The 13,498-nt window shown below is 39.9% G+C and overlaps 1 protein-coding gene across 1 annotated transcript in view; it reads left to right on the top strand.

Annotated features, from left to right (window-relative positions):
- The first annotated feature begins 7,358 nt into the window (after positions 1–7,358).
- The window catches only part of Myct1 (MYC target 1), a 10,011-nt gene continuing 3,871 nt past the window's right edge, over positions 7,359–13,498 (top strand). Inside the window, exon 1 of the mRNA XM_005363426.3 lies at positions 7,359–7,454. Within this exon, the coding sequence (XP_005363483.1) occupies positions 7,403–7,454 (52 nt within the window). The 5' untranslated portion in view covers positions 7,359–7,402. The remainder of the gene's footprint in view (positions 7,455–13,498) is intronic.

Here is a 13,498-nt window from a genome sequence, read left to right as displayed (position 1 = left end):
AGAGAGAGAGAGAGAGAGAGAGAGAGAGAGAGAGAGAGAGAGAGAATAAAATTGAAAGGGCTAGAAATGTAGGGATGGATCTGGTAGGAGTTGGAAAATATGATCAAGATACATCAAATGAAATTCTAAAATAATTTAAAAAATTAACAGTACTGTACTATATATGTGAAATTGGCTAAGAGCATAGATCTTAAGAATTATTATCATACTCACAAGAAAAAATGATGACTCTGGGGTAATGGATAAAAAGATTTATTTATTTTACTTTATGTGCATGAGTGTTTTGCCTGTATATGTGCGTCCATCACATTTGTGCCTGTTGATCCCCTGAGAATGGAGTTAGAGATGGTTGTGAGCTACCATATGGGTGCTAGGAATCAACTTTAGTTCTCTGCAAGAGCAACAAGTCATTTTAGCCACTGAACCATCTCTCCATCTCCCCATAATGATCTTGGTTGTAGTGATCACTAGATACATATAATCTTACTTATTACTTGAATCATGCTAGATATAAAGAAAACCATCCCTGAAATTGATATTTATCCAAAGGATGGTGTCAGATGATAAAATGCAATCTAGAAAAGACACAGTTCCACAGGATTGTCTCCCAATCTTCTTGTCTCTTGGAGGTGAAGGACATAAACAAGGCTTCCAGGAAATTTCCAGGAGACAAGCTGCACCCATGAGTGTTAGGAGCCTGTGCTCATGACTATTGTCACACAGTGCCAGAGACATTAAGATGCAGAGTTCATGAAGTCAGCTGAGTTAACTGTGACCAACATCTCCAGAGAAAAACATCTTCCAAAGAAAAGCAAAATTCTGTAAAACTTGGTTATACCTAAAACTCTTATAAAATTAAAAGTTTATTTAAAATATGACTGTAAACCTCAGAAGAGGCCACCTTCTTTCTACCATGAAGTCACGTTGTGAAAGATCACTCTCTCACTTTTACCAAGTGATTTTTTTTTCTCTGGAGAAGAATAATACAACTATTTGTGAAAGAGAAAAGAGAAGGAAGAGGAAAAGGAGGAGGAGGAGGAGGAAGAGGAGGAGGAAGAGGAGGAGGAGGAGAAAAATAAGAGGAGAAAGAGGAAGAAAGAGAGAAGAAATGGGTTCTAAATTGATGGGGATCTTTTGAATTGGCAGATGACCCAAGAAGGTAGATATTTTAGTAATGTTCTTCCAACTAATGAACATATCATATCTTCTTTTGCACCTTTCTATATTTTCTTTATCAATGTTTTACAAATTTCAAATGTATAAATATTCAAATTTTTATCAAGTTTCTTACTGGGCTGTTTATTTTTTTATTGGTAATGTGATGATTTTTCTTAACTTTTTTGAATTATTTTTCTTTGTGTATAGAAATGTCACTGCTTTTTTGAATATAGTTTTTTCATAATATAATTCTTTATTGATTCTTTTGGAATTTCACATCATGCACCCCAATCCTGCTCCCCTCCCAGTTCTTCCATATTTAACCCTCACCCCTACAGCATCCTCCCAAATTAATTGAAAACAAAACAAACAAAACCCACCTCTCTCCTCCATCTTTCCTGACTCTCTGACACCTCTTCATTTGTCCTAGTGTCATTGGGAGCTGTTGTGTGTCACTTAGTAGACCCTTTTGACCAATCAGCCCCAGTCTGGTTCAAGGACTCTAGTCTCTGATACACTATCATCACTGGATGCTCACCAAAACTCCTCTCAGATATCCTGCTGTTGCCCCAACATGGAGATTCTGTGGCTATTGTTTTACAGAACCAGTCCCTTCATGTACTCCAGCAGGTCATAGATGCAGTAGAAGTTAGGGCAGGCCAACCCAAGGCCTAGGATGTGAGCCTAGATGGTAGCCGAGCTGGTCAGTTTGGGCCACTGAAACCACCTCCCTCAGGTGAGGGTCAGAACCAATGCTTCTATGCCCATGCCCTTGGGGCTAGTCTCTTATACCCATGGTGAGGGGTTGGGCCGTCTTTCCAGAGTGCAGGGACTAGCTCTCCCATAAGGGGTGGGTCCAGTTCTCCTACTGCAGTAGGTCCAGGGCAGGGCAGGGCCAGATATCCCAGAGCCAGTGAAGGGCAAGGCTGGCTGAGCATGGCCCTCAGACTTCAACATGCGTGGTTCCTGTGGCCCTCTGTGGCAACACAGGCCACAGATATCAACACAGACCTCTGCTGCAGTAGGACTATGGACCCAGACATGGCCTTTGGCAGCAACCTGGGCCCAAATGTCACCCTGACCTGCTGTGGCCAGAAGGCCACCACCTCAATCTATTGCTCACCACCTTTGCTTCTTTAGTTCCTCCTCTTTCCACACCACATAAACTGCTCTGTTTCTCCTTCTCTCACCAAGTATTTTCTCATCATAATGGCACCTTGCAGAGCCTGGTGGGCCTATAGAGGTCTTCAGACAGTCTGTACTATGAGGACCCAGGCTGGACTGTGTCTCTTTCACCTGCCTTGGTCTGCGTGTTGATTTTTATATCCTTGCTAATATATTGAATTTATACTTTCAAAAAAATACTGACACATTTCTTAAATTCTCCTCTAAAACATAATATGCTTTCCCAAAATCCTTTTGTGATGAATATGGTCGAACACTTGCCCAGCACACAGGAGACCCCAGTTTCAGTCCCTAGCGCTGTGAAACAAACTACAAACAAATGCATTTCACCAGGACAGCATCTCTCTGCCGCCAAAGGCGCAGCACCAAAAAGAAACGAAACTTGCAAGTACACGTTTCATTTTGACAAACATGGATACAAAAATCCTCAACAAAACCTAGTGAACAAATCCTGGAGCATGCTGAATGGATTATACACCTGTGACCAGGAGTGACTTATTCTGGAGATACAGTTATGGCTCAGCCTATGAAAGAGAACTCAGTGGGGTCTGTCATCTCAACAGAAGTAAATGTAAAAACCACAAGGTCACCTCAACATTTACAGAAGAACAAACAAAGTGCAATAGCCATCCACTATAAAAACTCTCAACAAAATACTCATAGAAGGGATTTCAACATAAACAAGTATGTATATAAAATCCTTCTGTCAGCATGGAAGTCCATTGGGGTCAGGTTGGGGATGGATTTCTTCTAAGACTGGGAATAAGGCAAGGGTGCCAACACCATACCAGAAATTCCAGTCAGAGTGATTGAAGCAGAAAGGTATATAAAGGGAACGTACATTAGAAAGGGAGACGTAGAATTGTCTTTGTAGAAGACATGACTCAGCAGAGGTCTGTGGGATCTGACTCAGTGGTACCAGCTCCTGAAGGCAAGACACCCCAGCTTCCCTACAGTTCAGCTTTAGGCCCGATGCCATGCTTCAATCCGTTCTCTCCATGGCCCCACTCAGGTTCTCACAAGACAAATTCACTGTGAAATGTAACACAGGAAGGAGCGCATTCTTCCCCACTGCATTCTGTAAGCTCGTCTCACCCAGAAGTTCTCTTTTCACATAGTGATCTGATTTTGATGGTTCGATCTTTCTTAACTTGGCACCCCCACCGGAGTGAGGAAGTTTAAGGAGAAAGAAGATGGACTTTCAGATGTCTAAAGAGGGAAGCCACGGTGTGCGTCCATTTCACTTTAGCCCTCAGGTTACTGATTTTAAAAACTTGTTGTTCTTAAAACAGATTTAGATATCTTTTTACTTTTAGAAGTGATTTTCATATGTTCTAAGACCACACTCAGCTAAGGCACTTTGTCTGGATCAGTTAATGTGAAACTCATGAAAACAACGGTAGGTCTGAGAAATGAAAGCCGTGATAATGCTTCTCTTAATGTGACAAAGCTCTTGCCTATCAAGTTATATCAAAATTTTTAAATACTGAAGTCTATGAACAGAGTTTTCTATTTTTATTTTGAAACACTAGGTGACATAATTGCTAACCTGACCAGGCATATCAGAAGTATTTCCATGTTAGATATCTTCAGATTACTATACTCTCTTATTTAACAATTATGTACTAAAGTTCTACTGTGTTGCTGTTGTTATTTTAGCCAGTAGAGATAGAAACAAATATAAATATTAATACATTTCCCCAACTGATCCATTCTGTGTTGCTATAACAACACATATAAGCCAGAGACTTTTATAAATAAAAGAGGTTTACTAAGCTGCACACTTGTGGAGATGGAAGGCCACGACACTGGCCTCAGCTGGGCTCTGGAGAGCATCTGTGTCAGATGGCATCTCATGTGATCACTCAGGAAGTGAGACTCTAGGGGATGACTAGATGCCACTTTCTTCCGTCACAAGTGTGATGGCATTAGGAGGCAGGGCCTGAGACAGGGAAAATTCTCTTAGGAGAGACTCCAGTGGCAAATCTTTTTCACTCGCAAGCAGGTGGGTGAGAATGTTCTGGTTTTAAGAGGAAGTGTCTGCAACAGTCACCAAATCAGTCAAAGCCTTGAACTCAAAAAATCCTAGACTTTGGACTCTGAAAAATAACTTTTTACAGCTTTAAACCTTGGCATGTTGTTAGAGCAGCTGGAAGAGACAAAAGCACATATGTAGTGTGGTGGGTTGAATAAGAATGTCCTGCATAGGCTCCTATGAAGTGAGACATCCTTCTGTATATGTGTTGCCTTTTTATTGGTTTATGAATAAAGCTGTTTCAGCCAATGGCTTAGCAGAGTAAAGGCAGGTGGGAAATCTGAATGGAGATAGAGGAGATAGGTGGAGTAAAGGAAACACCATGTAGCTGCTCAGGAAGAAAGATGCCAGAACATTACCTATGAGCCACAGCCTCGTGGAAATATATAGCTTAATAGAAATGGGTTAATTTGAGATGTAAGGGGTAGCTAGGAATATGCTTGAGCCATTGGACAAACAGTGTTTTAATTAATGTAGTGTGATTAATATAGCACTGACTTCTGGTAGAAGCCTGGATGACAGCAGCAAGTGATTCCTGGAATGTGTGATTATTTGGGTCTGGCAGCTGGGAAACAAAAGTGCAGTCTCTGTTTAGACTCATAGATTTCAATGGTTGGTCAGTAAGGAGTGGCACTGCTTGGAAAGGATTAGGAGGTGTGGCCTCACTGGATAGGTGTGGCCTTGCTGGAAGAAGCATGTCATCAGGGGTGGGCTTTAAATTTCAAATGCCCAAGGCAGTCCCAGTATCTCTCTCTTCCTTCTGCCTGTGGATCTGGATATAGAACTCTCAGCTACATCTCCAGCATCATGTCTGCCTGCATTCTGACATGTTCCCCACCATAATAAAAACTAAACCTCTGAAACTCTAAACTAGTCCCAATTAAATGCTTTCCTTTATAAGAGTTGTTATGGTCATGGTGTCTCTTCATAGCAATAGAACACTGGCTAAGACACACAGTATAAAGTCATACAGTGTAAAGTGTTCTGAATAAAACAGTCATAGAGGGTCAGGGACAAGAACCTAGCACTGACTTCTGGTAGAAGCCTGGATGACAGCAGCAAGTGATTTCTGGAATGTCTGAAGTGAGGTAACTCTAGCAGAGAAGTACAGGCAAAACACCCAAGCTGTGAAACAGGGAACAGCTGAAGGCCAACCTGACATTTTTATAAAGAAAAAAAAATCCCCTTCCTGTTATGACAGGATAAGTCATGGGACCTGAAAAATCACACAGACACAAACAGTCACGTTGTGGATCTATGCCAGAGAAAAGCACAAATCTTTAGCACATGAATTACATGCACAGATAAGAGCTGAAGCCACCAACAAGCTTTCAACACCAGAGAAATGAATCCCTAGGTCACAAAGGGACAGAAGACAAGTTTTCTTCTGGGTTCTGACCATCTGCAAAAAATGAAAATGTATTGGCAGAAAATCTGGATAACTAAAACATGAACAATGACAGGAAGTCTCGGCTTCTATCCCAACCCTGAGACAGAATAAGTCCTCTTCCAACACAGACAAAGCGGGAGTCCTCCCTTCCACCCCCCAAATCAGTCTGGATAGATCAGATAAAAGTTAGGGATACTTGAGTAGAATTTATTTGACAATAAGTAGCCATTGGTTACAGAAAACACACACTTAAAGTACATACAACGATGAAGAGTCCCTTTTTATGCTTAGAAAGATGGGGTGTATTTCAATAGACTTGTGTCCAGACACAGCAAGTTCATTCAAGTTCCAATTTGTACACACCTTGTCAATAATATTAAGAATTAAAGAGGACTGTTAAAAATGTGGGGTCTTTTGCCTTTCTTGAGCGGAGGCATGGTTATTTATGAGAAAGTGTGGAAATAAACACTGACAAAAATATCATACGATAGAAAAATCATGAAGTTTGTTCCATGGGTTCTCAAGTTTTCTTCAGTTGTTTCATTCCCTTTGAGTTCATCAGTTGTGTATATCTCTGGTAAATTTATAGTTAACTTAAATCTATGAAAATTGATCAAAATGAGCAGAAACCACCACAATTTTGGAGAATTGGGCTGCAAAATGAGTTGTCACTTTGCCCTTTAGTCTTTCTCGGGGTTCTCCGGAATGTGTCACAGACTTCAGAAGGCTGACAGCTCCTTCAGCTGACCACATCCCAACATCCCAGGGCCTGCAAGAGTTCTCAAGAGCGCATGCTACAGGTTTTCAATCTAGGGATGCACTTCAGTATGTTTAAGTGACATTCAGCACCTCTTTTCCCACTTTCCATGTCTCCTGATGCAGAGGACTGCCGTGTTATGAGGGTAGGAAGGACATTAACTATAATTTCCCCAGGCATGGGATGGCTGCAGCTCTGGCCAGGCATGAAAACACTGAACGTTTTTCTTTGCTCTTCCCCTTATCAGGTCTCATAGACGTGATCTTGTTTTCTCACCACTGAAATCCCATTGAAAGAGATAACAAAATCACAAATAAACATTTTTAAATATATATGAATGAATGGAATTAATATGTTTTCAAAATCAATATACCAGCTAAAGGAAGAGGATACCTAGGAATTTTAATATCTGAGATTTATAAATAAAGGATGTTAGGTTAAAAATGTAAATGAATATGGGCTTTAAACATCAGAAAGCCGTCTATTGCTCGGTGTCACACACAGATGGCATTAAGTGCTGTATGGAGATCTTGCTCTCTTCCTCTGCATGGAAATGAAAGATGGGACTCAAGGAAAAGCCTCTTGTTCCCAAACAGCTCTGGATGTGGCTGAAAGGAGGGCACTTAGTAACGAGGGAGGAAATGACGAGAAGGAAATAGTTTTGTGTCTGGGAGCCATGTGGAATTCCAAGATAAGAAAAACAGTTGCTAATTCGAGTAGAAAAGCAGGAAACACGATACACTTGCTTCCTTCTATGTAAACACAAGTATATGTGGGGTGTTGCGTGAAAATTAGTTTTCTCTTGCTCAGCCACAAAGGCATAGACTCAAACTGCTTGTTTTGGACACGCTGGCTTCTTCTTTTTCTTGTGGACATTATGGCCAATAACACAACGAGTTTAGGGAGCCCATGGCCAGAAAACTTTTGGGGTAAGCTATCTTTCCTTCACCACTTTTTATTTAAATTAAGATGCACAGATATTTTCTGCATATTTTATTACACTGTTGGAAATTTCTGGGGCAGTTTGCTTGCCATAAATGTCTAGAGATTATTTTCATAGATTTAGTTCAAGAAATATACTCATAAAAATGTTTTCAGAATAATCTACAGGAATATTAAAGTGGGATCAGACATAGAAAGTTTGGTTGGTATTAACAAAACTTAATTAGAAATCAAGAGATGTTTTTAAGTGGGCATTTAGAAACAGAAATACAAAGTAGAAGTCCTTGTTAAACGAAATATAACTCGGTGGTTTTGTTGGAAAATTATGTTTTATTCGTCTGAAGCTGATAGATTATATATTTTATTTCATGAAACCAAGGTGTTCCACAGAGGATTTTAAAGTCTGTGTTTTTGTTCATGTTACTCTTTTTAATTTTCAAAGTCAATTTAAGCAACAAACCTATGTTTGAATGACTCTTGGGAATGGTGACAAAGATAAAATGTGAAATTATGAACCTAGAAAGGTTGATGCAGAAATAACTTAACACTATTACAATGGGAGCCTGTCACAGAAGGGAGAGAAACAATACCAAAGCATGCTCCTGCAGAGGCTAACCTGAGCTCAAGATTTTGTGTGCAGTGATGCTAACCAAGAGCAGGAAGATGCTGAGGTCAAAACCACCACCCACTCCCGGCCAGATTTACGATACAGGGGCTGGGATGTGCAATGACATTGGCATGTCTCTGTGGTTCAGAGAAATTGAAAAGTAAAGGGAATAATTTAAGCTAAATCCAGAAGTACCTTTATAGGAACTCTGGAGTTGATTGATAGCTGTATAACCCTATTATGTGCAAGACACATTTTTAATCATCTTAGAAAACTGTATCAAGCTACCTGCTGTGATTGGAGCTAGGGCTTTGGAAACTATTTGGTAAATACTGAGCAGTGACAGCAATCTGGCCCTGAAAATCTGACTTATTTATCTCTGACCACGGGAATTGGCATGAAGGGAATTAACTAATTATTTTTATTAATTAAGGTGCTTGCCTCAAGCTTTAAGAGATTCACCGACATTATAGTAATAAAGTCGCATAGTAAAATTATTGAAAAATAAGTTACTTCTACAAATTCTAGGTAGACATCAAGAGACAAGAAACCTTTGAATTCTGGATGGTCTAATGTTACATTTGTGTAAATTATACTTATTGTCCTCATTTATATTAAGTGTTGAAAACCAGCTAGAGGGCATCTAAGTAAACTCATCACAAAACAATGGTAAATTATTCCATAGATCATTCCAAGAGTAAAAATTAACGCAGTTCTGTCTTTACAAGCCCTTCAAATTGACTCTACATTTATATAGGAAAAATAATGCATTGCTCATTGGTTACAGCCCAGGTGATTTTTATTAAGATAAATCTTACACCAATAAGATGCTCATATGTGGTCCATTCCTTTATCCTAGCATTCCGAGTCTTACTAAGGAAATCTGTGCTTAACAGGGATTTCACGGTTCCTATGTCAAAGACGGGTACTAATGCTCCCTTCTCTTGGCACGGAGATACGGTGGAGGATAAATGAGAATGGGGAAAACCAAGAGGCTGTTGTAGTCTTAAATCCTTTTAAACCGAAGCAAAAGTGGTGAACCAAAAATATGTTTGATGCTTTGGGTGAAAGAGGTGAAAGATTGCATTATTATTTCTGGGGTCAGAATATAAAATGTAATTGTAAATTTAGTGCATGAAACGTAAACATTTTGTGATATATAAATGTCAGTCTTTCCTATTTTCATTTCCGCTTTGCGTCTGAATTGATATCTATTTTGATCACCGGTCCTCTTAAAATATTAACTTGAAAATCACGCACCGTGTGGTGGAATCCAGCTTCTGCCTCCAAAAGGACTCCTTTGTGTAGCCCTGTGAGTTAAGAGAATCAGTAAAAATGTCATAGACTCAACAACTCACACAAGGAGCCATAGGAACTTCTTAAACTTAACATAACAAGTTAAAAACCCAAAATATAACTTTCCTGTTTACTTAAGGAGTGAAAAAAATAAGTAATGATATTCCCCTGCAACACAACGAGAGCTGGCGTTTGTTCAATGCTCTCACTCAGTCAAAGCTACTGAAAGTCGTGCGGGCCATAAAGCCCTTGATGTTAGCCACAAGCAAGAGTGGCCTGAGACTGGCAGGCCACCCCACCTTGCATTCCACCTCTGCTCAGTGAAATGCCCATCTTTTCTCTGTAACCCGTCCTTTAAAGAGAGCCGGGACCAGATACCCTCAGATTCCGTTGGGCTGACAATGGTGTGTAGCTCAAGCATTCTCTTGGTACTGGGGACTCTACACGTGACTTCTGTTTTTCTCTGCTGCCTTCTCACCGGGCCGTTTTTGCTGCTTTTCTATTCCCTTGGCCAGCACTCTGAAAACCCGAGGCAGTATATTGATGTATGGGCTTGCCTTTACTCATTGAATCAATCCTTCCCCAAAATGTGATTTCTCCTTTAAAAGGATTGCATTCAGCAGAGAAAAATGTAGAGCTCAATAAAAATCAATAAAAAATAATTTTAAAAAAGGATTGCATTCTGGGAGGTGATTAGGTGTTTCTACATAAACAAATAGAAGCCTATAACTAAATCAATAAATAATATCAATAACTTCTGTTTTGTCATATATTGTCATTATATTACATAAAATGACCAAGAATGAGAATATGCTATAGAAATTAAAATACGAAATGGTCCCTGAATCATTTTTAGAAAAAAGTGGGATATTACCTACTCCTAGAAAACCAAATAAGTTCCAAATAAAAAGATAATTCCAAGGATAACAGTCTGGTCATTCATTTCTGATATGTTAACTCAGCCTTCTTCAGTTCATTCATAAACTCTGGAGCTTTGGCTTCATTTATTAGAAAACATGCCAAGATGATACAGGCAAGACATTGTCTGAGAATTTTGGGGCTCTTGGGAGAGCTGTTATTGGCAAATGTGTGGAGTAAAAACACTAGGATATGTTTGCAAAGAAACAAACGGCGGGCGGCATTCATATGTGGAATTTCCAGGAACAAACTTAGAGATCAGAATGGAAGCAGGTGTCTGTAAGAACCTGAATAGCAATGCAGAAGTTCACGTTACTATGACAGCCCCTCTTGTGGTGACTCTAAGGCTCCTCACCTCCACCTTCTTTGGGTTTCTTTGACTAGAAATAGCTTGTGAGGTCTGAGGATGACAGCTGCTTCAGGTCCAAGAGGGAGTGGACCAAAAGTCCTTGATCAAGGTCCTCTGCTGACATCTACTGACAAGTGTGTCTCCTCTGCTCTGGGGATGTGTTTCCCTCCCTGCCTTCAACTGCAAAGCCAGGTTCTTGTGATCTGTGCACTTCTGGCTAAGAACAAGACTCTTCTTTCTTGTCAGACTCTCTGGTCAGTTGACTGACTCTAATCCTATTGCCTTCTGGTCTGTCTCAGTGCACAGAGCATCTTTCACAGTCTCCTACAACCCTGGAACTTCAGGAGCCTGACTCTTGTTCTGCCCTTCCAGCACCCAGTGTTTCTCATGGGGAGCTTTGAATCTTTCTACCTACATCAACCAGGAATCTAGGAGTGGGTACCAGCTACTGGGATTCCCTAAAGGATGGAGGGATGGAGGAATGGCCTCATTTCCCAGAGCCCTCATTGCTCATACACCGTAAAACTCTTGTCTTTCTCTCCCGCAAGTTTCTCTTTACATTGCTTATGGTGATACATTCTCTTTCCTACTACTGTTTCTGGCAAACACTAATATTTTTGAGTTCTTTTGACTTCTAGTGTTTTGAAGCTGAACAGAAAAAGAAACAAACCACAAACACCATCTCGGTTATAAAGCACCTCGTTATTGCAATGCAGCGCTGACTTTCAAAAATGATGCTCTAGTCTCTGTGTTTAATGGTTCATTTGACAGTGTAGGAGTAGTAAACCTACTCGCGTGCATTCTTGCTTATCACATTAACCCAAGCGGGGGTATCGGAGGGTTACAAACTGATTTGTTGGGAATCCAGGGCTGCCAAGTGGTAGGATCCTTAGTGAGGATTACTCAGTCTGTAAAAAATGTTATGCCTCAACCCATAGCAAATGAGGTGCCCTAGTCTGCAAAAAAGATGTGGTTTTTAGGGATCTAGAAAGCAGATGAGATAATATATTCACAGGGTATTGGGATGGTGGTGGAGCAGGCATGGGCAGTTCCTGGGTCTCCATAATGTCCTCTCAACAAAACAGCAAGCAAACATTGTCCATTTCTCAAGCTCATTTCTTCAGTTGAATATAAAACATTTCTTCAATGGTTATGCATCATGACATATGAATAGCCTTGTAATTATTTCCATATATCTGTTACTTAGAAACTTTGAAGAAGAAGTGTTTACAAATGTAGGTTCTTAAGACAGATGTGTCTGGGTTCAGAGGGAGATTCAAGAGATCGCATCTCTCACTGGGCTCCACAGAACTGGAGCCCTCAAAGCAGTATGTATTTCTCCGTGCATCCCTTGTCTCCAAACTTCTGCATTGAAATCATGACAGCTGTGTGTTTTTTTATTAAAACTAAGTTGGATTTGGGTATCAACGTCATAAAAGCATTGTAAAACAAGTCAATAGTATTCATTAATTTTGAAATATCTGATAGAGTTTATGTAAAATTGAGTTGGATGGTTATTTGTCATCTAAAATAGTCAACATTTGTGGCATTACATGTGATATTTCTAGCTGGGAGTTTGAAAATAACACATTCATTTAAAATTATTTTTAAGTGTGTGTGTGTGTGTGTGTGTGTGTAAACATAAGTAAAGTTGCCCCTGGAGGTCAGAGGTATCGGATCCCTCAGAGTTGGAGTTACAGGTGGTTGTGAGCCAGCCAATGTGCTATGTGGGTGCAGGAAACAGTTGGAGTTACAAGTGGTTGTGAGCCAGCCAATGTGCTGCGTGGATGCAGGAAACCAAACTCAGGACCTCTTCAAGAGCAGCGAACCACTAAGTCATCTCTCCAGCGCCACATTTGATTTTTTTCTTTAGATATTAGAAAGTCACTCTGATTTTCCGACTCTTATTTTTCAATTTTCTAAGAATTTGCCACTTGAATTATATTTTCAAATATACCTTGTGTAAGTCATCTATACTATGTGGACTTGTCTTCTCAACACTTTATTATGAAAATGTTCACTGGACAAAAACGTCTGAAGAATTCTACAGTAAAGACTCAAGCATTCTGGGTCTTCCTTATTTCACTTCCTATAATGCCTTTCAGATTCTTCTACATTGTTTTAAATTACAGAATTTCCTTTCTTTGTTCTTCTGAGGTTCAGTAGTGCACTTATATTATTATACACTATTCATTCCTATTTAGACGCTGCTAAATAACATAGGCTAGTTTTGAGAATTGCATTGTTTGAAGTTTTTGTGACACAAACATTACAGACTGCACACACACACACACACACACACACACACACACACACACACAAGCTAAGAAGGCTTTTACCGTGCTCAGTGACATTGTCTTTTGAAACCATTCTCATAAAGGTGACCTCAAGTCTCCAAGCCATGATTATGTTACTCGGGACTCTGCAGGCTTCATTTCCTCAACTTATTCATCTGGTCGTGGACATTCAGGTTGATTTTGTGCCCTGGGAATTGTGATCAAGTATTATTAGACAAAACCACACCCAAGTTTCCCAAGCCTGTGTTTATTTGTGCGCCACACTATTCAAAGTGTCAGTGCAAGTAGGATTGCTATTATTAATTCCTTTTTACCATTAAAGACATAAGGCACTTCCCTCTTTTCAAATTTGAGAACAGTTATAGCTTGTCATGTATAGACATCTGGTTTTCTTATTTTTCAGGAGTAGGAACTGAACCATTTCCTGTAATGGGGAGGGAGATCAAACTCGGTGTAAGAAGTAGAGCAGGACGTAATTTTGGGATAAGGGGACCTCAACAAGAAAGTTGGGTAATATCTAAAAAGAATAGGAAGAAAACAAAAGACAGAAAATAATAACCATGT

This window comes from Microtus ochrogaster, linkage group LG9 (assembly GCF_000317375.1).
Source record: "Microtus ochrogaster isolate Prairie Vole_2 linkage group LG9, MicOch1.0, whole genome shotgun sequence".
Taxonomy (NCBI): Eukaryota; Metazoa; Chordata; class Mammalia; order Rodentia; family Cricetidae; genus Microtus; species Microtus ochrogaster.
This window is presented reverse-complemented; position numbering and strand designations above follow the sequence as displayed.